General features: G+C 43.2%; 1 protein-coding gene across 4 annotated transcripts in view; it reads right to left on the bottom strand.

Moving 5' to 3' along the window:
* INTS4 (integrator complex subunit 4) overlaps window positions 1–24,229 on the bottom strand; it is a 93,321-nt gene that overhangs the window by 13,170 nt on the left and 55,922 nt on the right. For 2 of the 4 annotated variants that reach the window (XM_059708354.1, XM_059708355.1), the window contains exons 15-19: window positions 23,246–23,403; window positions 13,785–13,878; window positions 11,032–11,112; window positions 8,876–9,006; window positions 170–199 (exon numbers count right to left, since the gene is read on the bottom strand). In XM_059708354.1, coding sequence (XP_059564337.1) covers window positions 170–199; window positions 8,876–9,006; window positions 11,032–11,112; window positions 13,785–13,878; window positions 23,246–23,403 — 494 coding nt within the window. The remainder of the gene's footprint in view (window positions 1–169; window positions 200–8,875; window positions 9,007–11,031; window positions 11,113–13,784; window positions 13,879–23,245; window positions 23,404–24,229) is intronic. The other 2 variants (XM_059708356.1, XM_059708358.1) reach the window with 1 other exon arrangement.

Raw genomic sequence — 24,229 nt, 5'->3', positions numbered from 1 at the left:
AAATAGATCCAGAAGATACAACATCCAGTATGAGGCTGGATTGGATGGAAGAAGCAGTAATTAAAGAAATAATGGAGGGGGGGGGGGGGGGGAAACCTGAGCTAAAAACAGAGTTGAGACTTCAAAGTCCCAATAAAGGTCAGTAAGAATATTGAAAAGAAACACATACCGAGACATATCCTGGTGAAATTTCTGAATTCTAAAGAGAAAAAGAAAAGTTTACAGCTTAGAGACAGGAAAATTAAGCTGCCTACAAAGGAAAGAGAACCGGACTCACATTAGACATCCTGGCTGTCACATTAAATACTAAAAGGCAACAAGCAATATTTACAGAGTTCTGAAAGAATTCCATCCTATCTAATAAAAGAGAAACATGGTAATTGGCGTACGACCGCTACCCTTCCCATTGGCTAATCAGCAAGATATGCAAATTAACTGCTAGCCAAGATGGCGGCCGGCAGCCAGGCAGCTTGAAACTAACATGAGGCTTGCTTGCTTCAGTGACGGAGGATTCCAATGTTCCCCGCCTGCCTTGCCGGCCTCTGAGCTTGCAGTTTAAGAAACATTGTAACAAATATAGAAGCTAAACAAAACCCCAGAAACCAGCTTTCAGCAAGCCGGGATCTCAGAGCTGGAGTTATACATTGTTTTGATTATAGTACCTAAACAAACCAGATACCTTCTTTCAGCAGCAGAGGCCTCAGAGCTGGAGCCAGAGCTAAAGCTGGCCCAGAATTAAAAAAAAAAAAAGAAAAAAAGGAGCGGTTGGGAGCTTCAGTCACCCACCAGCCTGAAAACAGCCCTCAGCCCCTCACCCAGACTGGCCAGGCACCCCAGTGGGGACCCCCACCCTGAAGGGTGTGTGACCAGCTGCAAACAGCCATCATCCCCTCATCCAGGCTGGCCAGGCACCCCAGTGGGGACCCCCACCCTGATCCAGGACACCCTTCAGGGCAAACCAGCCAGCCCCACCCTTGCACCAGGCCTCTATCCTATATGGTAAAAGGGTAATATGCCTCCCAGCACAGGGATCAGCATGACAGGGGGCAGCGCCCAAACCCCCTGATCGCCCTGCGACTCTGTGTGTGACAGGGGGCGGGGCCCCAACCGCCCCCCCCACCACGGGCCCTGCTCTGTATGTGACAGGGTAGAGCCATAACCTCCCCATTGGCCCTGCCCTGAGTGTGAGAGTGGCGGCGCCCCAACCCCCTGATCGGCCCTGCTCTGTGGGTGATAGAGGGCGGCGCCCCAACACCCCCCGCCCCACGGGCCCTGCTCTGTGTGTGATGGGGTAGAGCCATAACCTCCCCATCGGCCCTGCTCTGTGTGTGATAGAGGGTGGCGCCCCAACCCCCTGATCCACCCTGCTCTGTGTATGACAGGGGGCGGTGCCCCAACTCCCCTATCGGCCCTACTCTGTGAGTGACAGGGGGGAGCTCCTCAACCCCCTGATGGGCCCTGCTTTGTGTGTGACAGGGGGGAGCTCCCCAACCCCCTGATGGGCCCTGCTCTGTGCATGACAAGGGGGAGCTCCCCAACCCCCTGATCAACCCTGCTCTGTGTGTGACAGGGGGGAGCTCCCCAACCCCCTGATCGGCCCTGCTCTGTGCGTGACAGGGTAAGGAGCCCCAACCCCCTGATTGGCCCTGCTCTGTGCATGACAGGGGGTGGCGCCACAACCTCCCCATCGACCCTGCCTTGAGTGTGACAGGGGGCGGTGCCACAACCCCCCAATCGGCCCTACCCTGAGCATGACTGAGGGTGGCATCGCAACCTCCCAATCCGCCCTGCTCTGTGCATGACAGGGGGCGGCGCCCCAACTCCCCAATCGGCCCTGCTCTGAGCCCGACCAGGGGCTGCACCTAGGGATTGGGCCTGCCCTCTGCCACCCGGGAGCAGGCCTAAGCCAGCAGGTCGTTATCTCCCGAGGGGTCCCAAACTGCGAGAGGGCACAGGCTGGGCTGAGGGACTCCCCCTTCCCCCCCGAGTGCACAAATTTTTTGCACCAGGCCTCTAGTCCTATATAATAAAAGGGTAACATGCAAATTGACCCTAAAGGTAGAACAACTGGGAACGACTGGTCACTATGACATGCACTGACCACCAGGGGGCAGACGCTCAATGCAGGAACTGTCCCCTGGTGGTCAGTGTGCTCCCACAGGGAGAGCTCCGCTCAGCCACAAGCCGGGCTGACGGCTGCAAGCACAGAGGCAGTGGCAGGAGCCTCTCCCACCTCTTTTGCAGTGCTAAGAATGTCCGACTGCAGCTTACGCTCGTTCCCCATGGGGAGCAGGCCTAAGCCATCAGTCAGACATCCCCTGAGGGCTCCTGGACTGAGAGAGGGCGCAGGCTGGGTTGAGGGAACCCCCCCCCCCGAATTTTCATGCACCAGGCCTCTAATTTATACTAGTATATAAGAGCAAAGAAAGGCAGTTTCAGACATGCAACATCTCACCGAGTATACTACTTACATACTTAATCTGAAAAACACTACTAGAAAATGTGTTCCAGTCAAATAAATAATGAATGAGAACAAGAAATTTAAAAAGTCAAATGTGGTACAGAAAGAACTGCGGAGGGCAAACTGGGGCAAATAATTTGGATAATGTATGTATAAAAATTAATGCATATTTTAAAAAAGGGTTCTTAAAATAAGAGCTATATTAATTTATCTACATAATAAAAGCCTAAGTGATCGACGGCGGAACGACCAGTCGCTATGATGTGCAATGACCACTAGGGGGCAGACGCTCAAGGCAGGAGCTGCCCCCTGGTGATCAGTGTGCTCCCACAGGGGGAATGCCGCTCAGCCAGAACCCAGGCTCTTGACTGAAAAGTGCAGTGGCGGTGGTGGGAGCCTCTCCCACCTCCATGGCAGTGCTAAGGAGCAGCGAGCCAAGTGAGAAGGAGCAGCAAGCAGGTGGGAGGAAGGAGTGAGGGGTCCTGGACTGTGAGAGGGATGTCCAACTGCCGGCTTAGGCCCACTGCCCCGGGGTAGTGGGCCTAAGCCAGCAGGAAAACATACCCCCAAAGGGTCCCAAACTGCAAGAGGGTGCAGGCTGGGCTGAGGGACCCCGCCCCCCCGCATGAATTTTGTGCATTGGGCCTCTAGTCCTATCTAATAAAGAAGGAATATGCTAATTGACCCTCAAACCATCACAAAGATGGCGGCGCCCACAGCCAATAAGGAGGGAATATGCTAATTGAATGCCCCGCCCTCAAAGATGGTGGCATCCACAGCCACAAGATGGCAGTGCCCAGTCCCCTCAGTCCCCCAGCTGCCCAGGGCCAGCCCGAGATGCAGGCACACCTTGGATGGTGGCTGCCCAGCTGACCAGGGCCGCTTGCGGCTCAGGTAACCAGGGCCGGCCAAGGCTTGCACTGCCGGTAATGGCAGCAGCAGAGGTGTGATGGGGGCATCACCTTCCCCGATCGCTGGGTCGCCTCCCGCCCCTGAAGGCTCCCGGACTGTGAGAGGGGGCAGGCTGGGGAAGGGACCCCCCCCCCATCCAGTGCATGAATTTTCATGCACTGGGCCCCTAGTCCTATCTAATAATAGACAAACATGGTAATTAAATGTACCTCCGACATGCTTCCCATTGGCTAATCAGGGTGATATGCAAATTAACTGCCAACCAATATGGCGGTTAACCGCCAACAAAGATGGCGGCTAATTTGCATACTACAGGCAGGGCAGGACAGCGCCATCCTGCCTGCCCCGCTGCCATCCGGGTCTGCTATCTGTGATCCGGGCGGCAGGCAGCCCATATGGGACCCAATCCAGGGCTGGCCAGCGGGACCACAGCTATCCGCCACCAGACATGCCCAAAAACGGCCCTCCTGCGGGGATCCCGGGTTGACGGGTGCTAATGCACCGATCTGCCAATACACACACCCATGCCACCTTTGCCCTGCGCATACTATGCAACTGGAAGAGGGGAGTGGGGCCGCTGGGAGCAGGGCAGGAACTGCCCAGGGTTTGCATCAGGCAGCGGAGAGCAGAGTGCAAACTATGCAGCCAAGAGAGGGGCCAAGGGCCGCCGAGAGCAGGGTGGGAACTTCCCAGGGTTTGCATCAGGCAGTCCAGAGCGGAGTGTGAACTATCCCGACCGGTAGCTGCTTACTCATTCACTTACTTGCTCATTCATTCACTCATTCACTCGCTCATTCATTCACTCATTCACTCACTCAGCAAACCCTCTCAGGTCCCTGGCACCAGGCCAGGCACTGAAGGTGAAGCAGGATAAGACAGAGCTATGTCCTCAATATGTTAGTAATTCAGTATGCAGCCAGGAGAGGGGCACCAGGCCTCTGGGAGCAGGGCGAGAACTTTCCCTGGGTGGGCTTCAGGCAGCCAGGAGTGGGGCCGGAACTTCTGCCATGTTGCCATGGCAACGCAGCAGAAGTTCCAGCCCGTTAGCTGCTTGCTCATTCACTTACTCGCTCATTCATTCACTCATTATTCACTCACTCAGCAAACCCTCTCAGGTCCCTGGAACCAGGCCAGGCACTGAAGGTGAAGCAGGATAAGACAGAACTATGTCCTCAAGATGTTAGTAATTCAGTAGGGCGAAGCAGGCACATGAACGAGGCAGTTGTATGCACAGATGCACTGTACTGGGTTCGGTGAGGGCTGTAACTAATGCCGACTTTGTTCTCTTGATAAAATGGGGCCTCGGGAGCCAGGCCACCCCAAGCCTGTAGGCCTGTGCCTAGGCCAGGAGTGCCCAGGTTCAAGAACATGACAGAGGGTGCAGGTCGGGTTGAGGGGTCTGGCCCCAACCCTCACCCTCACCCCTGAGTGCACAAATTTTTGTGCACCGGGCTACTAGTCCTATCTAATAAAAGAGAAACATGCAAATTAACCATCCCTCTGCTATGCTCAAGTCACGCCCACCAGCCACACCCACCAGCCAATCAGGAGCAAGTATGCAAATTAACCCAACTAAGATGGCAGCGGCCACGGAACTGGAGTGAGCAGGAGGCTTGGGTTGCCCCAAGCGATGGAGGAAGCCCAACTTCCCGCCTGCCCTGGGCTACACTCAAGGCTACAAAGTTTCGATTATAGAAGATAAATAAATCCCAGGGAAAAAAATGGAGAGGCTGGGAGCTTGGGTTGCTGGGGGGCATGGCCAGCCTAAAAATGGCAATCAGCCCCTCACCCAGGCTAGCCAGGCACCCCAGTGGGACCCCCCGACCCTGAAGGGTCTATGGGCAGCCTGAAAACATCCCTCAGCCCCTCACCAAGGCTGGCCACACCCCCATGGGGTGAAGGTCCCCGCTGGGGGGCTTGGCCAATCTGCAAACAGACATCAGCCCCTCACCCAGGCTGGCAAGGCACCCAAGCGGGACCTCCACCCTGATCCAGGACACCCTTCAGGGCCAACCAGCCGGCCCCCACCCATGCACCAGGACTCTATCCTATATAATAAAAGGGTAATATGCAAATTGACCCTAACAGCAGAACGACTGAGAATGACTGATCACTATGACACACACTGACCACCAGGGGGCAGACGCTCAATGCAGGAGCTGCCCCCTGGTGGTCAGTGTGCTTCCACAGGGGGGGGCTCTGCTCAGCCACAAGCCGGGCTGACGGCTGCCAGCACAGCAGTGGTGGTGGGAGAGGCTCCTCAGCAGTGCTAAGGATGTTTGACTGCAGCTTAGGCCTGGTCCTCGCTGGCAAGTGGACATCCCCCGAGGGCTCCCGGGTTGCCAGAGGGATGTCTGACTGCCAGCTTAGGCCCAATCCCCTGGGGAGTGGGCCTAAGCCAGCAGGTGAACATCCCCCAAGGGGTCCCAGCAAGAGGGCACAGGCTGGGCTGAGGGACCCCCCCCAAAGTGCACAAATTTTTGTGCACCAGGCCTATAGTATATAAAAGGCTAATATGCTAAGTGTCCATCTGACCAGTAGCTATGATGCACACTGACCACTGAGGGACAGATGCTCAACTCAGGAGCTGCCAAGCTGCAGTGACTTGACAGTGGCAGTTTTTGGGTGACGCACCCCGAAACCAGAGAGGAGGGAACCCTATTCCTCACAGAGCCATGTGATTCTACCTTTGGCTGTGGGCTATGCTGTTGCTGGGGGCACTGTCAGCCTGAATCTGGTTTACTGCACACTTGCATTTGTGTTCCACACCCTTATGACAGCAACTTTGCAGAGTGCCCTCTCGAACCCCGAGACCCCTCAGAAGATGTCAGAGAGCTGATTTTGGCCTGATTCTCGCAGGCCAGGCTGAGGGACCCCACCTGCCGGAGGGGTCCTGCTCACTCTGCAGATGCCCTTTGAGCCATGGCACCACCACAGGTGTGGCCAGCCGGGGAGGGACCATGGGAGGATGGCTCCAGGGTGTGTCCGGGCCATCTCTCCCAGTCCCACCCTGCCAGCCACCTTCTAATTAATTTTCTTTCAACATGCACGAATATGTGCACATGGTCACTAGTAAAAACATAATAAGCTGAAACCAAATTCCAATTTAAATAGTCTGAGACAATTAAATAAAAGCACATTAAAACTTTCATTCTGATCTAAGGTGATCTTGATAGAGATGATCATAAGTTCTATTTGTTTTATGCCAATAAGTGTAAGTTCAAAAGATTTATTAAAAATATAATAGTGAAAATAATATTTATACAACTAATATGAGCTTTTATCAAGTGTTTACTCTGAATGTGTAAGGAAATATTTTAAAGGCTTTATATATAAAATTCAATAGTCCTTATAATAACCCTCTGAAAGAGAGGCAGATACTATTATTATCCAAGTCTAATTTACTAGAGGAACAAATTGAGGGACAGAAGGTTTATGTAATTTATCCAAGCTCACTACATTTGCAAGTGGTGGAGTCAATATCTGAACCCATTCAATAAGGTACCAAAGCCCTCTTAACTACTATGTCCTGCCTTTCACTTGAATAGGTTATAGTCAGGGCACAGAATTTTTAAACCCCTGGAAGAAGAAAATAATTGATCCACCAAAAATTAAGAAAGAAAAATAGGAGCTGGAATGCATACAAATAAAAAATGTAAAATAATACAGCATGAGTAAAGACCAAATATATTAGAATCTTTATATAATGACACGGAAAGATGAAATATATTGTTGGATGAAAAGAAAAGGAGGCAGAACAGCAAAGTATCTTATAATTTGACTTATGTTAATACACATGCATTTATAGTCTACACATGTATCTGGCTAGAAAAAAGTCTGTTTACAGTTGTTCAAGAATAGGTCAATTAACACACAACTTTCACTTTATCTGCAATATTTCAATTTTTACAATAATCATATATTAACTGAAAAAAATACATCTACTTTCTTTAAATAAGAAGTGTAGATGGCATCATAAGCACCTATCTTTTCTCAGATGTGACTGAGGAGTAGAGATTAAACATTTGTTAAATGACTATATGGATATCTCTAAGATTAAATTACTACCTGGCACCATCAAGTGAAGAAAGAAAATAATATTTGGAATGTTCTTTCTGACCTAGTATTTTTCAGTGCTTACTTAAACACCCATGTTTATTTCTCTGTACCACATGTAGGCTGAAACAAATGCTGTACTGAGCATCAGATGTGTTTTCGATCTGGCAACAAGTTACATAAATACCATACTGTATCAAATCTATGATGCCATCATTCTTAACATGCATTTTTATTTTATGAAAAAACAAGAAACAAAAAACCTACTTTCAAACTATGGCACAGCATCAAAATATTTGGTTTCAGAAAAGTTAAAACTTGTGCATTTTTTAATTGATGAAATATGGCAATTTCTCATTATCAGAAAGTCGAATAGCTACCATTAAATTGAGTTCTTACTACATACCAAGTACCATACTAAGTGCTTTTCCATGTATTGTCCAATTCATTCATTTTTAAAAAATATATTTTTATTGATTTCAGAGATGAAGTGAGAGAAAGAGAGACAGAAACATCAATGATGAAAGAGAATCATTGGCTGCCTCTTGCACACCCCACACTGGGGATCGAACCAGCAACTCGGGCATGTGCCCTGACCTGGAATTAAACTGTGACCTCCTGGTTCATAAGTCAACACTCAACCACTGAGCTATGCTGGCTGGGCTCCAATTCATTTTTCATAGAAACCCCATGAGATAGATGCTGTCATCATTTTCATTTTACAGACAAAGAAATGAGGCAATAGAGAGGTTTAAAAATCTGACTGTAATCAAACAACTAATAAGTGAAGAGGTCAGGAATTGAACAAGGTAGTCTTTACTGCCTTGGAGAGAGTTTACTAGTCCCTTTAGAAGAGGAAAAAATGGTTCTTGGTACTAAATTTTAAAAGAAATCTATGAAGCCCGGGCCAGTTTGGCCCAGTGGGTAGAGTGTCAGCTTGTGGACTGAAGGGTCCCGGGTTCAATTCCTGTCAAGAGCATAAACTGAAGTTGCAGGCTCAGCATAAACTGAAGTTGCAGGCTCAATCCCCAGCCCCAGACAGGGTACATGCAGGAAGCAACCAATCAATTTGTCTGTGTCTCTCTCACATCGATGTTTCTCTCTCTCTGTCTCTCCCCATCCCTTTCACTCTCTCTGAAAATCAATGGAAAAATATCCTTGGGTGAAGATTAACAAAACAAACAAACAAAAAGAAATCTATCAAGGACAATACAAATGTTTCCAGATGAAGTTCTATATTGTGCTGTAGGCAATAAAGAGCCACTGGAAGGTTTTTTCAGGGACCTAATCTAATCCGAGAACAGATCTTGGGATATCTGAAAAAGAGTATACTAACATCCCTTAGCTAATCTTTCCTAAATATCATTTTACTTATTAACTTTGGTGAGATCTCTGAATGTCTTTGAAAGGATCGTACTACCCCTTTGGGCTAGCTGCACATCTTACCCTCGAGTAGTTCGTGCCGTTACTATAAGTTGCAAGGCTTTGGCCTGCAGCCTCATATGATGTATAATCACCACCTGCTTATTCTCCACACCACTGTACATGAACTCCATTTTGTAGGTCTCTTCCATGATCTATAAAGAAAAGGTAATTAATGATCAGTGAAAATATCAAGTCTTGCACTAGCTGGTTTGGCTCCGTGGATCGAGCACCAGCCCGCAGACTGAAGGGCTCCAGTTCGATTCAGATCAAGGGCATGTACCTTGTTTGCAAGCTCCTCCTTGGCTCGGGCCCTGGTAGGAACTTGTGCAGGAGGCAACCAATCGATGTTTTTCTCTCACATCGATGTTTCTCTCTGTCTTTCCCTCTCTTCCACTCTCTCTAAAAAGCAATGGAAAATTATCCTTGAGTGAGGATTAACACACACACACACACATCAAGTCTTCCTTGAGAACAGCATAGAATTGTAGGTGAAACTCTAAACTGAGGGGTTTTTTTATGCCTACATTTTAATTCTGAACTGACATTTTTAAGTGCCTATGTTGAGATAAATTAACATAATTGGAGAGAAATTACTGTGTTGAGAGAACTGTATAGCATGTCTTGCAAAAGAGAAAATAAATTATTTTGTCAATTGAAAAACAAAAGGCTCTGTTCTGGTAATAAAATCATCTTAATTGATGATGTGATAATATGAAAGTTTAATTACAGATAAAATTATAAAGCACTACTTGTTACCCTAAACCCAAACTCACTGTGCTGTGGGGAAAAATGAATAAAAACCAAATTCCCAAGAAAAGCCCTCAAGAATTTAGCATCAAGAACCATGAACCACCTGTTAGTCATCCAGACAAACTGTCCTACAGGCATGGAGTTTGGGATAAGTGCAGAAAACAACATCTACGACCTCAGCTCAGGCCCAGTGCATCTTAAACTCTTGCTCCATTCTAGCCAAATCAGCTACTCCCACCCAAATGATGCTTCTTTCCCCTTTGAAGGCTTTGGGGTCAGAGAAATAACTCCAGGTTCGCCTATGACTAAAAGGAAGACAAGATCTTTAATTATACGGTACCTTAGTTACCCTATCTGTACATAGGGAAGAAATAGGACCAACATTAGAAAATGTAAAGGATTAAATGGGGCATGGAAAGACCTTAACACAGTATCTGGTACACAGATTTGTAATTCCTTTCCCCGCTTTCTTCCAGACTCCTGCTCCCTGGTCCCCTCGTTCCCAATATGGTCCATTCTGGCACTCCAGTCATTAAGTTCTACTCCCCTACAATAAGCTGCATAGCAAGTTTGAGAGGGAGTCTAGATCAGATGGGAAATTAAACAGAGTAGTGGAAAGAAAACAGATTCTGGGTGTCAGAGGGTCTGGGCTCAAGTCCCAGACTATATTACCTATAGTTCTATGAATTTAACCTTGCTATAAAATGAGCTTAATACTTATTCCTGCCTAATGGAATTACTGTGAGGTTTAATTAAAATAAACTTGAAATTGTTTAGTGAATTGTAACGTAGCTTTCTAATTGGTCACAATCACCAGTTATGTACAGTTCACTATCCAGAAGAGTTCACAAATCCCAATACCTAATAATGAAGGGAAATTGCTCAAAGCTAGAAAGAAATAAACTCAAAGCAAATAAAATGAAATGCTACTTAATGAACTGAGGAGAAACATAAGAACCTTTTAACATTCAAGAGATGGTACAGGCTAAAAATATAAATAACCTGAAAATGAGTTCATCTTCATTTTCAGATAGAAGACTCATGATAGTTTTTATTGGATTTTAGTATATCTGAAATACTAACTTATGATATTTTAGAACACAAAAGAATCTTAGAAATATCTCACAGAATGGCCATATTTTACAGAGGAGAAAAAAACCAGGGGGGTTAAGTAACCTGGTCAATATCACCCAGAAAATCAGAGGCATACCTGGGTCTAGAACCCAGGTCCCTTGACTCTAAAACGAGTGCTGTGACCCCTAATTATGCTGCTTCTTCTATCACTAACTTCTGTCATTACAGGCTGAGACTGCAGAGACCACATCAGATCTGTGGAGCCAAGATGAAGTGTGAAAGCCTCTGGCTCTAACTTGAATGAGATAATTCCTGGACAGAGATCTATGGAGGAGAAGGTCTTAATTGCTTACCTGTTTTGCTGCTGCTGAGGCCAAATCGCTCTGCTTCAAATACAAAGGGGCGGCCACATTCCACAGCTTTTCCTGTAAGGCCTACACACAAATCAGGAGAGGAGAGAAGACAGAACACAGAGATCACAAAGACTGGCATATCATTTGAGACTGCCATGTTTATTTTGCTTTGAAAATCTATCATAATCAGGACTTCCTCTCAGTCTTGTTTTTCTTTTTTGTATTGATTTCTAAGGGGAAGGGAGAAGGGGCGAGAGAGAGAGAAACATCAATGATGAAAGAGAATCATTGATCGGCTGCCTCTTGCTCCCTACTGGGGATCGACCCTGCAACCTGGGCATGTGCCCCGAGTGGGAATCGAATCCTGACCTCCTGGTTCATAGGTCGACATTCAACCACTGAGCAACACTGGCCAGGCATTCCTCTCAGTCTTATTCCTTTAAGCCAATCACAGCCCCACTTATGGACAGAGAGGAAACCAAAGGTTTGAGCTAACTGAATTCCTCCCTATTCAATCCAATTCCTAGCCCAAAGGCAATATGTCCTGGCCCAGTGCTTGCAAGCAGAGTACAGCACCCATGAAGATCTCACCAGAATGTCTAGGCAAGCCAGCTTCCAAGGCTCTGGGCCCTTCTTGTTCCCAGAACCAATGTTCCCTGACTGCCTAAACCCTTCTTGTTTGACTGTAGTTCGTTTTTCTTTGCCCCACGCTCACTATTCTTTGAACAGCCCCATCACCTTACCGGCATAGCTTTCCTAGTTTACACCCTCTCTCAAAATTTCTATTCAAAACTAACATGTAAAGCCACAGATTTCATCTTCTATCTCTCTCCTCTTCTATCCATCCATATGGCCCACCTCTCACCTCTTGTCTAACCTCTGCTTAGTCTCTAATTTCCATAGTCCTTCTTAATTACAGACACAATCCAATGACATTACAAAAAACTTAGATTAACACTGTCTAATGGAAACACATAACAAACCATGTAGGTAATTTTACATTTTTTAGTAGTCACATTTTTAAAAGTAAAAAGAAATAGGTAAAATTAATTTTAAAAATATAGTTTAGTTAATGCAGTATATCCAAGATAACACCATTTCACTATGCCATCAGTCTTTTAAAAATTACTGAGATAGCTTACATGCTTTTTTCACACAAAGTCTAAGAAATCCAGAGTGAATTTTGCACTTACAGCACGTCTCAATTTGAACAAGCAACATTTCAAGTGCTCGATAGTCACATGTACCTGGTGACCATCATATTAGATAGGTCTAGACCAGCCATGGGCAAACTACGGCCCGCGGGCCGGATCCGGCCCGTTTGAAATGAATAAAACTAAAAAAAAAAAAGACCGTACCCTTTTATGTAATGATGTTTACTTTGAATTTATATTAGTTCACACAAACACTCCATCCATGCTTTTGTTCCGGCCCTCCGGTCCAGTTTAAGAACCCATTGTGGTCCTCAAGTCAAAAAGTTTGCCCACCCCTGCACCAGACCCTAGGCCAAGAGCACTCACACTTATTGCTGGTTACCAGTCCTTACCTGGGTCGAGTTATTATTAGCCCTGTTTCACAGAAGCTTGGAAAAGCTATCAATTTTGCAAAGGGGCATAAGGAACATTTTTGGACAATGGAAATGTGCTATATATTGACTGTGGTAGTGGTTATGCAAGCATATATGATTGAAAGAATCTATCTTGCTCAACAAGGGCTGTTTAAATCCCAACCCACTTCAGTGTACACACCCACATTCATATATATATATATATATACACACACACACACACACACACACACAAACTTGCAAAACCCTAAGCTCACACATCTTACAATGGGAAATAAGAAACTTTCCATTTGTTCTGACTTTAAATAAATATCATTAATCTCTTTAAAGACTAACATTTGGAACTGAAGCCAAGATAAAGGCTTATCAGTAAGAAGGGCTCTCCTAAATCCTAAGTTTAAATTTACAGCAGAATTCTGCATTCTGCTGCAGAAGCTGAAAGCTACTGAGCTCATTTAATTGGTTTCCAATTCTACCAACTGAAACAGTTTCTTGAGTACAAATTTTGTGTGAATATATATAGTATATATACACGTATATATCATCTACCTTATATGAAATGCCAGCAAGTTGGCCTTTTTAAGAGCAATGAAATCAACCTCTGACTAATTTTACTTTGATGAAGTGAAATTATGAAAATAAAAGTTCATATAAGTTCTTTGCTAATCAAAGTATTAAAAAAACAATGAAAATCCTTGGGATTCTAAAGAAAATGATTATGCACCTGATCTGCTCTAATTACATAATGATGAAAGAATGCTACCAAATTTTAAAAATTCAAATTTCTATTAGAGTTAACAATTATTTAATTAGAGCCAAATACAATTACACCACAGAATACATAATTCTCCATTGCTGTGGCTGCAGAAGGCCATATATTTTTCCAATTATGGCCTCAAACTCTGCCAGATCTGTTAAAGTGTATTCTTAGCATCACACTCAAAAGTACAATGAGTCCAAACCCGCGGTTCTCAACCTGTGGTTCGCGACCTCTTTGGCGGTCGAATGACCCTTTCACAGGGGTCGCCTAAGACCATCCTGCATATCAGATATTTACATTACGATTCATAACAGTAGCAACATTACAGTTATGAAATAGCAATGAAAATAATTTTATGGTTGGGTCACAACATGAGGAACTGTATTTAAAGGGCCAGAAGATTTAGAACCACTGGTCCAAACCAACCTTGATGAGAAGAAGTTGACACCGAAGATAGGCAGCCGAGAAGTCAGCTACTCCTGCCAATTCAGACTGAAGTTCTCCAAGTCTTTGCAGATCCCTAGAGTAAACAAAACAAGCCAAACATAGGACAAAGATAGTAACAGCAACATAAAAGTCACGTCAAAGCATTTTACCATTTTACACCTAGTAAACTGGTCATAAATTTTAAAACAGCATCCAATGCTGGAGTGGTTATAATGAAGTAGTTCGCTCACACTGGATAGTAGATTAAGCTGATATAATTCTTTGGAAAGTGAAATTGTACTCTGTTATAAAAGTCACACATATAGTCAAATATTTTGATCGGTAGCTTTATGCTAAGAAGTAATTCTAAGGAAAATCTTCAATAGAAATGAAATGCTCCATGCCTCATAATACTCATTGTGTGATTATAGTAAAAATCCAGTAACTAGTTAAATATTCAATGGTAGAGGAATTTTAAACATTACTATATTTCCAGTCAATGAAATAAATACTCTATAACCATTAAAATATAAAATGGTAATAAAATATATGATCTCAACCATATAAAAGCTGGCGAAAAATAGAGCAAAGTGGTTTTCTGGATGGAGGTATTCAGGGGCTTTTTAGTGCCTACTCCCAACTAGGCTTTATTTTCCAAGTGTTTTATACGATGGACAAGTATTTTTTGTACCACCGGGGGGAAAAAATCTGCCTGTAGACAAGAAAAGAGAAAGTGACACACAGATAAAATAGTTGTATTGGGGGCTGAGATTACTAATTTAAAACTTTTAATTTTTAGAATAGATAATACATATCTAGCTATAGAAGAATTATACTGATAGAATATAGAATTCAAAAGATACTAAAGGAGATACACAATTAAATTAGCCACCTTCCTATACCTACCTGTGCACTGCTAACAAGTACACCCTTTCAGAGGAACCACTGTTACCAATTTCTTTTGAGTTCTTCTAGTAATATCCTATACATTTACAAAAAGTATTGTTTTTCTTTTCTTTCTTCTTCTCTTTTGGGGAGGGGTATGTGCGTGTGAGAAACAGACCCCTTACAATCCATCTCAGCAAGAATTCAAAAAATGCTACTTTATTTTTTAATGGCATTATCAAAATTTCATACAGAAATTTCTAATAACTGTTAGAAATGAAGATTTGGGTCATGAAGGAAGTTAACTGTTTGAGGGCTGGCATAATATATTACGATTCATAGTAGCCTGTACATCGGACTAAGCCCCTCCCTATAATCTCAGGCAATTTTCTGATAGCTAATGCTGCCTCCTAAGACCTTAAGACCAGGAATAAGATGCTCTGGAAAGGGATACCAGGTAAATTCTTCCAAAAGTAACTGAGGAAATTGGGATCTGTAGCTTATATATCATCGCTTGTGAGTTCTGGTGGCTTGAGCTGATCCTGGAGAGCCTGCTCATGGTGGGAATCCAGCACAATAAAAGTCAAGATCCTGTACCAACTAATCATACTTGAAAAGTGCTATTTTAAAAGTGACCAACTGGTCTCTCCTTTTCCCATCTCTAATGTCTCTCTTACCAAAGACAGCCCTGAATCATTCTACTTTGGAACCATTTCTTCTCCATGAAGATTCTGCTTCCTGTTACAATTACAGAGAACACTGGCCAGCTGACTATGCATTAGCCAACTGCCGCCACTGTTAAGTTCTTCTACGACCCTTGTACTGTAGCAACTGTTCTGAATTGCACAGAACAAGATGCAACCCAACTAGCTATGGGAAATCTGACCTACTGAACAAAGCAAAATGCTCTATGTCCCAGTGCTTCCTCTCTGGACCTCTTTATGCCCACACTTCTCGAGAACAAGTTTAGATATTGATCGAGAGACTAAGAACTCTATTGAAAATAGTTACAAAGAGCACCTCCTCTGTGCACTGTACTAGGAGTTTACTTATTTGAGCTCATGTAATCCTTACAATGTGAACTGCAATTTACTTCATTTCACTGAGAAGAAAAATGAAGGCCAGAGTTAAGTCGTTTGCCTGAGGTCGCAGAATTAGTAAGTGGCAAAAAACAGGCCATGAACTTGGGTCTAACTCTAAAAGTCTTTTTTTCAACCATATCATATTGCATTTCATTTATTTCTTGCCTATTAAAATATTTTCATATATTTATGAACTATATAAAATACAAATGAGACCATAACTGATTTAAAATCAGATAAATATTAAGCCACATTTCCAGAGGTGTGATGTGGCAGGACAAAAGAGCCCCTTCAAGAAACACACACTTTAGTAATCCTTAGTCCACATGATGGCAATAAATATCATTTAAAAATATTAGAAGAACACAAGTTAACAGGTTGTGAAAAAAAATTTTTTTTTAAGTTTATACAGAGGGATAGGGTGGGGTCCAAGATGGCAGTCGAGAAGGTAGAAGCTATATTCACTTTCTCCCAGGACCAAACTGAAAGCACAAATAAAATATACAACACTCAACCTTAATAACCAATTGAAGACGAGCTGTAGAGAAGTCTTATAAGCACGGTTTTAGAGAAGAAGCCACAATGAGACTGGCAGAAACGACAGACGTGAAAAGGGCAGGTCCCGCTCCCATGGGCTGCAGCTGTGGTTCCAGAGGGATAGATATCTCAGCTGCAAGGGGGTTTCTCTTGGTAAGTGTGGGATCTTAAGCCCAAATAAGGCTCCCCAGCCCAGAGGCCAGAGCCTGGGAGAGGCACCATATAACATCTGGCTGTGAAAAGCAGTGGGTTTCTGTCTGCCAGGGAGAGAGGGGAGTCCACTAGAAATTCAAGCAACCTCTTAAAGGGCCAACGCACAGTATCTCCTTTGTAGCCACACTCCCTGGATTCCAGCAGAGGGATGGCGGGAGCAGACTAGAGTCATGAGAGACTGGGTTTTATTCAACATTGTTCTGGAAGTCCTAGCCACGGCAATCAGACAAGAAGAAGAAATGAAAGGTAAACAAATTTAAAAAGAAGTAAAATTATTTTCAGATGACATGATACTGTATATACAGAACCTAGAGTCCACCAAAAACACACACACACACACACACACACACACACACACACACACACACACAAAAACTACTAGAACTAATAAATGAATTCAGTAAAGTAGCAGGATACAAAATAAACACCCAGAAATCAGTATCACTTCTATATACAAATAATGAACTCTCAGAAAGGGAAGCTAAGAAAATAATCCCATTTACAATTACATAAAAACAAACAAACGTTGGAATAAACTTAACCAAGGATGTAAAAGACCTATACTTGGAAAATTATAAGACACTGAAGAAAGAAACTAGAGAAGAGACATATGTGGAACCATATACCATGTTTATGAATTAACATCATTAAAATGATCATATTACCCAAAGCAATCTAGAGATTCAACACAATTCCTATCCAAATAGAAACAAATATTCCAAAAATTTACATGGAACCATAAAAGACCCCAAACAGTCACAGCAATCTTGAGAAAGAAGACAATATTTGACAACGGAGGCATGAAAATACAATGGGGTAAAGACAGTTTATTCAATAATTAGTGTTGGGGAAACTGTACAGATATGTGAAAAAAATGAAACTAGATTACCTTCTTATACCATATCTCAATATGAATTAAATAATTAAATGTTAGACTCAAAACCACAAAAATCCTAGAAGAAAAGATAGGCAGTAAAATCTCTAACATTTCGTGTAGCACCATTTTTTCTGATATGTCTCCTTGGGGAAGAAAAAATAAACAAACGGACTACATCAAACTAAAAAGGTTTTGCACGGCATAGGAAGCCATCAACAAAATGAAAAGACCACCCACTGAATGGAAGAACATATTTGCCAATAATAGAAAACTTATACAACTCTTGTTTTTTTTGTGTGTGTGTGTGTTTTTGTTTGTTTTGTTTTTGAGAAGAGGAAGGAAGAGAGTGAGAGAGAGAGAAACATCAATGAGAGTAAAACAGACCGGCCACCTCCCACATGTCCCTCACCAGGGATTGAGCCCACAACCCGGGCATAAAAACAAACAATCCAATGAAAAAACGGGCAAAGGATCTGAATAAACACTTTTCCAAAGAGGACACACAGATGGCCAATAGACATATGAAAAGTGCTCATTGTCACTAATCATCAGAAAAATGCAAATTAAAAGCACAATGAGATACTACCTCATACCTGTCAGAATGGCTTTCATCAATAAGTCCACAAACAACAAGTGTTAGTAAGAATGTAGAGAAAGGAAAACCCTGATGTACTATTGGTGGGAATGCAGACTGGTGCAGCCACTGTGGAAAGCAGTATGGAGGGTCCTCAAAAAATTAAAAATGGAACTACCTTATGATCCAGTAATTCCATTTCTGGGGATTTATCTGAAGAAACCCAAAACAGTGATTCAAAAGAATATATGCACCTCTATGTTCATTGCATTATTTACAATACCCAAGATATGAAAGCAGCCCAAATGCCCATCAATAGATAAGTGGCTAAAAAAGCTGTGGTACATCTATACAATGGAATACTACTCAGCCATAAAAAGAAGGAAATCTTGCCTTTGCAACAGCATGGATGGACTCGGAGAGTATTACACTAAGTGAAATAAGCCAGTCAGAGATAGTCAAGTACCATATGATTTCACTTATATGTGGCATCTAATGAACAAAATAATCTAACAACCAAAACCCCCGAAATAGAAACTGGTTCACAGCTGTCAGAAGCAGGGGGTGGAGGGAATGAGCTGGGTAATAAAGGTAAAGAAATTAAGAAAAAAACCCAACAACACACACCCTCATAGACAGACATCAACATGGTCATTACCAGAGGGAAAAGGGAGTGGGAGGCAGGAGAGGGTAAAAGGGCGGGGGGGGGGGGGGGTAAATGGAATGGAAAGAGACATGACTTGGGATGGTGAACATAATACAATATACAGAGTTAGGTATTATAGAACTGTACACCTTAAACCTATATAGTTTTATTAATCAATGGAACCCCAATAAATTCAATAGAAAGGAAAAAACTTTATTTACAATTAATGTCTCTTAGTAGTTTGGTGGAATAACAATGAATGTTAGAAAATACAAAATGAGTACAAAATGCTGATAATTTTTCAAAAGCTATCTTCATTCTTGCACTCAGATTACAAACTACAAACATTTCATTTTCACCTCTTTAATTACTGGACTAGTTTCCAGGCTACAAAACAGGCACTGTTTCTTGGAGACATGAAACAATGCACAGCAAAAGGAGGATTTTAAAAATTTAATCAAGAAATCCCATGGGCCCTAACCGGTTTGGCTCAGTGGATAGAGCGTCAGTCTGCAGACTCAAGGGTCCCAGGTTAGATTCCGGTCAGGGGCATGTACCTTGGTTACGGGCACATCCCCAGTGAGGAGTGTACAGGAAGTAGCTGATTGATATTTCTCTCATCGATGTTTCTAACTCTCTATCCCTCTCCCTTCCTCTCTGTAAAAAATCAATAATATATATATATCTATTTTTAAAAATCCCATGGTTTTTTTTAGGGTTGGTATTTCTTAAAAGTCTCCTAAGGAAAGAATGTATTTTTTTTTCTTTTTATAAAAAATATTATTTTTGCCCTAGCCGGTTTGGCTCAGTGGATAGAGCGTCGGCCTGCAGACTCAAGGGTCCCAAGTTTGATTCCGGTCAAGGGCATGTACCTTGGTTGCGGGCACATCCCCAGTAGGGAGTGTGCAGGAGGCAGCTGATAGATGTTTCTCTCTCATCGATGTTTCTAACTTTCTATCCCTCTCCCTTCCTCTCTGTAAAAAATCAATAGAATATATTTTTTAAAAATAGAGTTAAAAAATATTATTTTTCATCCTAGCCAGATTGGCTGAGTGGATAGAGCATCGATCCGCAGACTGAAGGGTCCTGGGGTTCGATTCTGGTCAAGGGTAAGTACCTCTTTTGCAGGCCCTATTCCCGGTTGGGTTGTGTGGGAGGCAACCAATAGATGTGTCTCACATTGGTATTTCTCTCTCTCTGTCTCTCCCCTACCCTTCCACTCTAAAAATCAATGGAAAAATATCCTAGGGTGAAGATTAACAACAACAAAAAATTTGTTTATTATAGTTAACATACAATACGATATTAGTTTCAGTTGTACAACCCAGTGATCAGACATCATAGTGGCCATCCTGATAAATCCCATACCCACCTGACACCACACATAGTTACCACACAATTACTGACTATATTCCCACACTGTACTTTACATCCCCATGACTATTCTGTAACAACCAGCTTGTACTTCTAGTCCCTTCACCATCTTCACTCATCCCCCAAACCTTCTCCCATCTGGCAACCATCAAAATGTTCTTTGTATCTATGAATCTGTTTCTGTTTTGCTTATTCATTTATTTTGTTTTTTAGATTCGATTATTGATAGATATGTATTTATTACCATTTTATTATTCATATTTTTATCTTTTTTTATTTACTCCTTAAAAAAGACCCTTTAACATTTATGTAATACTGGTTTGGTGGTCATGAACTCTTTTAGCTTTTTCTTGTCTTGGAAGCTCTTTATATGGCCTTTGATTCTAAATGATAGCTTTGCTGGGTAGAGTAATATTGGTTGTAGGTCATTGCTTTCATCACTTTGAATATTTCTTGCCAATCCCTTCTGGCCTACAAAGTTTCTATTGAGAAATCAGCTGACAGTCTTATGGGAGCTCTCTTGTAGGTAACTAACTGATTTGAAAGAAGTACACAGGGAATAAGTAGTGTTACAGTTGTGAGTATGCAAAACACAGAGCTTATTCTTGTATTATTTTATATTGTATTATTTACTTGTATTACAACTGTAAACCTACTTTTGCCCATCCCTGTAAGTTCTTAAAAACTCTAGGGGTCATCTGAGTTATTCTCCACTTGATACAAGAATCTCCTTCACTGCTGCCTATCATAGAAAATCAATTTTAGAGTCAAACAAATATAGATTTAAATCCTGGTTCTGCTACTTCCTAGTAAATTGCTTCACTTCCCCAAATTTCCATTTTTTCTCTGTGACCTGGGAACAACATCTACCTGCAATGTTTGTAAAACATTATAGGTCATCAATAAGTATGGCACCGCTTGCTTTCCTTTCTGAATCTTTCACCATCTGGCCATCCTCTCAGAATACACTCAGGTTAGAAACATAGTTCCCAGGACTGACCATAGCACTAGAACAGTGGTCTGACCAGCCAGACACCCAGCAGGACTACCACCTCATAAGACCCAGATCATGAGGATCACTCAAATCAAAGGGTGTTTACTGAGCACCTACTTATAGCCAACTGATATTAGCTTACTTTTGTGCATTTTGTACTTGCTTTAGTGCTAACAGGACTTAAAAAACTGTCAAAGACAAAACCTATGTTTATTTAGAAAGGGTTGAGTCAAGAAGTGGAGCTTATTTTCCTGAGCTCAGGGCCAACAACTTCAGATAGTGGCTCTAAATGTGACTAAGGTATCATTTCAGAGTCGGCAGGCTTTTTCTATAAAGAGTCAGAGAGTAAATATTCTAGGCTTTGCAGGCCATGCAATCTCTGCAGCAACTACTCAAATCTGACATTATAGCATGAAAGCAGCGTAGACAGTACCTAAAAGTGTGGTTGTGTTTCCATCAAACCTTATTTACAAAAGCAGATGGATATTGTTTTTGCTAAAGACTAATGGGTTTCAATTATTTTCATAACATTCAGGACATTCTAATAAGATTAGCAGAGTCTGTCGGTTATTCCCCAATATCCTCCCTTCCTCCTGAGTAACAGTCACTGAATGTTAACCAAGCACTGGGCACCCAGAATAAAGGCTGCATTTCCTAGCTCCTTGCAGCTAGATATGGCCAGGTAAATCAAAATCTAGTCAATGGGATGCAAATAAATTTTAAACATGCAATTTTGGGGAAGTGGCTTTAAAAGGGGTAAGTGTAGAAATAATGCTGTTCTCCTGTTTTTTCCTTTTTCCTGCAGGAATACAGAGGAGATAGAGTTGAAGCTTTAGGCCTAGGCCCCTGATGACCATCTCAACTCTGTCCTGTCTATGAGAAAGAATTAGCCTTTTCTCCTGTTTAAACCATTGTTATTTTGCATTTTCCACCACTTATCCATACTAATAATAGAGGAATATGCAAATTGTCCAGGACGCCATCACAGTAACGACAGATCAGCAGGCTGCACGCACAGCAGGCGTGGGTGGGCGGGGACTTGCAGTGGCGGGGGCGGGGCCGCAGCGGGGGTGGGGGGGGTCAGGGTCTCCCCGCACCTGCACCAGGGGAGGGCCTGATCAGGAGCCGCTGCGGCTGCTGCGGGGGTCGGAGAGAGAGGCAGGGCCTGATCAGGAGCCAGCACTGCAGCAAGGGCTGGAGAGAGAGGCAGGGCCTGATCAGCAGCCCCCACAGCTGCTGCGCTGTGGGCCCAGGTCAAGGCTCATGCAGGAGGCAACCAATCGATGTGTCCCTCTCATGTTATATTTCTCTTTGTCTTTCTCTCTCTTCCATGCTCTCTAAAAATTAATGGTAAAATATCCTCAGGGAGGATAAAAAAAAGAAAGAAAGAAATGTCATAGCCTATGAAAGATACATCTTGAAAATGCCTAAGGAAAGTTGTCATTTTTTTGTGGTGAAGGCACTGGAATCCATGTTGATGAAAACACCTTGGTGGCTGTGAGGGCCGAGGGCCGGCAGCTGCGGTGGCTGGCAGTGGCAGTGGCAGCAGCAGTGGGATGATGGGGGTGGGGCCCTCCCCTGATCAGCCCAGTGGCCTCCGGCAGAGGGCGGCCAGACTGCGGTTTAGACCTGCCCCAACCCCGCCCTGGGGAGCGGACCCAAGCCGTCAGTAGGACATCACTTGAGGGCTCTCGGACTATGAAAGGGGGCAGGCTGGGCTGAGGGACAACCCCCCCACACACAGTGCACGAATTTTCGTGCACTGGGCCTCTAGTCCTAATTAATATACAAGGAAAAGAACAGATAAAAACAGCTTCTTTGTAACTCTTTCTAGTCTTGTACTAATCATCAATCTGGTCATGTACAGAAAGAGTTTTTCTTTGTATATAACATGCTCAAACCCCAACGTAATCCAAATATAAACAGATCATAAAATCATGTGTGAGCATTGGCCCATAGCAGCAGTTCTCAACCTGTGGGTCGCGACCCCTCTGGGGGTCAAACGACCCTTTCAGAGGTCGCCTAAGACCATTGGAAAACACATATATAATTACATATTGTTTTTGTGATTAATCACTATGCTTTAATTATGTTCAATTTGTAACAATGAAATTGGGGGTCACCACAACTGTATTAAAGGGTCGCAGCATTAGGAAGGTTGAGAACCACTGGCCTATAGAGTCAGAAAAACTAGCCTGTAACCAACAATGAAAATCAAAACAGTCAAGCAGAGCAGAACAACAATACTAACTGTCAAAGGAAAGGGACGATTACCTCACCTGATGGTGAACTCTAGCAGCTCCTGGGTTCCCTGAGGGTCCAGGTGCTGAAGACTGTACACCCTTTCAAGGCTCTGCTGCAGGAACTGATGGGAAGGATCCTCATGAGGCGTGATATTGGGGGAAACAGCTGATGACACAAGTTTTCTACCTGATAACTAAGCAAACATAGTCAGGTCATAAACTTTTCGAAACAAAATAACCAGAAAAAAAGTGAGCCAAATAAAGTAAAAGGAACAAAAAGCTAGGGGATTCTATAAATAACCTTTCTCCCCTTCCCCAGCTTCAGTGGGAGAAAGGGAAAGAGGAGAGGAAACGACATAGCCACAAGCTGCAAGGAGAAAAAGAGAATGGTATATTATTATTTTCCATTACTAACTGAAATAAATGGGCTAACCATAGAAATAGGACTAAAAATTAATGTTCCCACATTTACTTACTTACTTACTTACTGATTTATTTATTTATTATTTATAATCACTCTCATTTTTATCAGAGCCAAATCAAGACCAAACTATTTTACTGCATTAAGTCCAACTTTAATTTGGCCTAATTAAAAAATTTTTTTTCTCATTTATTTATTGACTAGAGGTCCGATGCACGAAATTCATACAAGAGTAGGCCTTCCTTCTCCCAGCTGCCGGCACTGGCTTCCCTCTAGCACCCAGGACCCAGGTGTCCCACGCAGCCCCGGCTTCATCTGGAAGGTCGTCCAGAAGGAAGTCCGGTCTAATTAGCATATTACATTTTTATTACTATAGATTTCAGAGAGAAACATCGGTTTGTTGTTCCACTTATTTATGCTTCATTGGTTGATTCTTGTATGTGCCCTGACCAGGACCTGCGACCTTGGTGTATCGGTCTGATGCTCTAACCAACTGAGCCTGATATAACATAATCAATAACCTAAGAACATTTAAAAAATGAATCGTTTTTAAAAGGTGAGAAGCAAAAGTACAAAACAATGGGATAGAGCTCATGAGA

Source organism: Myotis daubentonii, chromosome 9 (assembly GCF_963259705.1).
Source record: "Myotis daubentonii chromosome 9, mMyoDau2.1, whole genome shotgun sequence".
Lineage (NCBI taxonomy): Eukaryota > Metazoa > Chordata > Mammalia > Chiroptera > Vespertilionidae > Myotis > Myotis daubentonii.
The sequence above is the reverse complement of the archived record's forward strand: the minus strand, read 5'-3'. Positions and strand labels throughout refer to the sequence as shown.